Source organism: Osmerus mordax, chromosome 21 (assembly GCF_038355195.1).
Source record: "Osmerus mordax isolate fOsmMor3 chromosome 21, fOsmMor3.pri, whole genome shotgun sequence".
NCBI classification, from domain to species: domain Eukaryota; kingdom Metazoa; phylum Chordata; class Actinopteri; order Osmeriformes; family Osmeridae; genus Osmerus; species Osmerus mordax.
The window spans coordinates 11,782,027-11,784,280 of NC_090070.1; the positions used below are offsets into that span (position 1 = coordinate 11,782,027).

The following is a 2,254-nucleotide window of genomic DNA, read 5'->3' on the forward strand; positions in this document are numbered from 1 at the left end:
TATAGACCTTCTGAATTACACAATTGACAGATGTTTGTTAAGGGTGGGCCATTGCTTTGATTCGATCTGTTTCTAAAATCATAGTTTAAAGACTCAAATATGAAAAGAAGGTTTGCTTTGTAAAATCATACCATTTATTGACCTTTAATATTCTTAGCTGCCATTGGCTTTTTGGCAGCCCCTGTGAATGTTTCCTACAATCTCATTGGCTGAGGGATTCACGCCCTTTCCTTACCCCCCGAAAGCGTTGAAGGTTATCTTCGCTGTCTCTCCAAGCTACTGAACCGGGTACCCACCAAACACACTCCCCATCTCCCCAATCACATACCCTGCACCGGGATCCGTTAAACCATGTCTTTATTCAGCGAGGTTCCCCAAGCGCCTCCGGTGGCAGTTTTAAAACTGACTGCGGATTTCCGTGAGGACACCACACGCACAGAAAGTGAATTTAGGAGTCGGAGGTAAGTGTGACCATTTTATGTAGCTAACTTTAGCTAGCCAGCGCTGTCACTCTGTTGAATAGCCACAACGTGGGCTAGACGTATTAGCACTAGCAGTCAGTGCTGTACAATGTCATGGTTAACTAGGCTAGCAAGCTAGCTAACGAACTGTCCCTTTTGCATTTCAGTAAGCTGGGCAAATAACGGGGGTTTACTTTGACCTTCGCCGCTGTCATGCAAGCTAGTGCTAACTAGCTAATGTTAGCTAGCACAATGTAAACTAATCCGAGTTGAGGCTACATCTCAACGACGGATGGAGAACTAGCATGTATACTGCCAACAACTTGCATTTGACAGACTTGCTCATATATAAACTATGCATGAATTACAAACGTGATAGCTAGCGGCTTGCGTAGTAACTAGCGGGTACTACTCTCCTCCACAGTCATTTGGTTACTCGTGACCACCTATGCACTTGTCACACCGTGCGCCCAAGTGACGCGTTAGCTTGCTCGCCAGCAAGGTGTACACACTGTCAATACCCGGATGACAAGCAGTAACTGTAGACTTCTGTTCTGAGACGACTCAGAACCTACAATTTAGCCGTAGTCTAGAAATATGTCTAGATTGAACAACAAAAAAATATGTTGGGTTTCTATTAGTGTCTTTCTAATCGCTCCTAATATGATTCTACTCATTATATCCGTGCATAACTAAATTCTAAAGCTCTTCCCTTGCATAGTAACCTAAGTAAGAACATAACTGTCCCCTCTCACGCGATGCAGTCTGGTCGAGTTGCACGAAAGGTCTGTTCCTGACAGGTTTTGCTGCACTTTCATAGCTCTCTGTACAATTGTTGGAAAAAGAATGCGAAATGAAGTTTAGGAAGCATTACTTGAGCTCAAACTAGGGATTTGTGTTGGTGTGTGTGTGTGTGTGTGGCTGCCTGTAATATGAAACTTGCAGGCTGTGTGGGTTGCGAGAGTATCACACACACAAACACCACTCCCATGTTCAGGGTGACCTCCAGCATAGTGTCTGCACTACACGTACATGTGTATTCAGTAAAATCCCTGTGCAATACGATGGATATACATATCTTCCTTTCATACATATAAAGAAATATATCACTAATAACTTATATGATTGTAAAGTAGGAATGGAGGGTGTATCTCAGTGGTAGAGTATTAAGTAAACCATAATGGATGAAGTCACCTGCTAAAAAGAAAACATACACATATTACTAGAGGGGAGTCCAGATGGCCGAGTGGTTAGGGAATCGGCTATTTATTAGAAGTTGCCGTTCGATTCCTGGCCCTACAAAATGGACGTTGTGTCCTAGGCCAAGGCACTACATCCTACTTGCCTTGGGGGGAATGTCCCTGTTTTACTGTAAGTCGCTCTGGATAAGAGCGTCTGCTAAATGACAAAATGTAATGTAATGTAAATGTAAATTGACTCTTGCTTCAATGTTAACCTTTAAATTGTTTTCCCCTCCTTCCTCCCATACCTTCTCCTTCCTCCCTGCACCTCCCCCCATCCCATCATCTCCCTGCCTCCCTGCAACTCCCATCCCACCTCCCCCCCCCCCCCCCCAGCCTACCGTACGGGATGAGTGCCTGCCGTGGGTGCTGCCGGTGGTGAAGAAGGTGGAGCGGATGATCGTGGAGGACAGCAGTCTGACCACGAGTACCTGCCCATCCTGGGCCCTCCCAGAGCTGCGCCTCCGCCGCCTCCAAGGTCGCCCTGGGAGACGACAGCCCCGCCATTCAAGGAGAACAGGGTAGGGATTGGACCAGGCTGCTGTCAGTCAG

The 2,254-nt window shown here is 46.2% G+C and overlaps 1 protein-coding gene across 1 annotated transcript in view; it reads left to right on the forward strand.

Annotated features, from left to right (window-relative positions):
- Window positions 1–1,219: 1,219 nt before the first annotated feature.
- The window catches only part of lcor (ligand dependent nuclear receptor corepressor), a 5,209-nt gene continuing 4,174 nt past the window's right edge, over window positions 1,220–2,254 (forward strand). Inside the window, exons 1-2 of the mRNA XM_067258924.1 lie at window positions 1,220–1,246; window positions 2,039–2,223. Coding sequence (XP_067115025.1) covers window positions 1,220–1,246; window positions 2,039–2,223 — 212 coding nt within the window. The remainder of the gene's footprint in view (window positions 1,247–2,038; window positions 2,224–2,254) is intronic.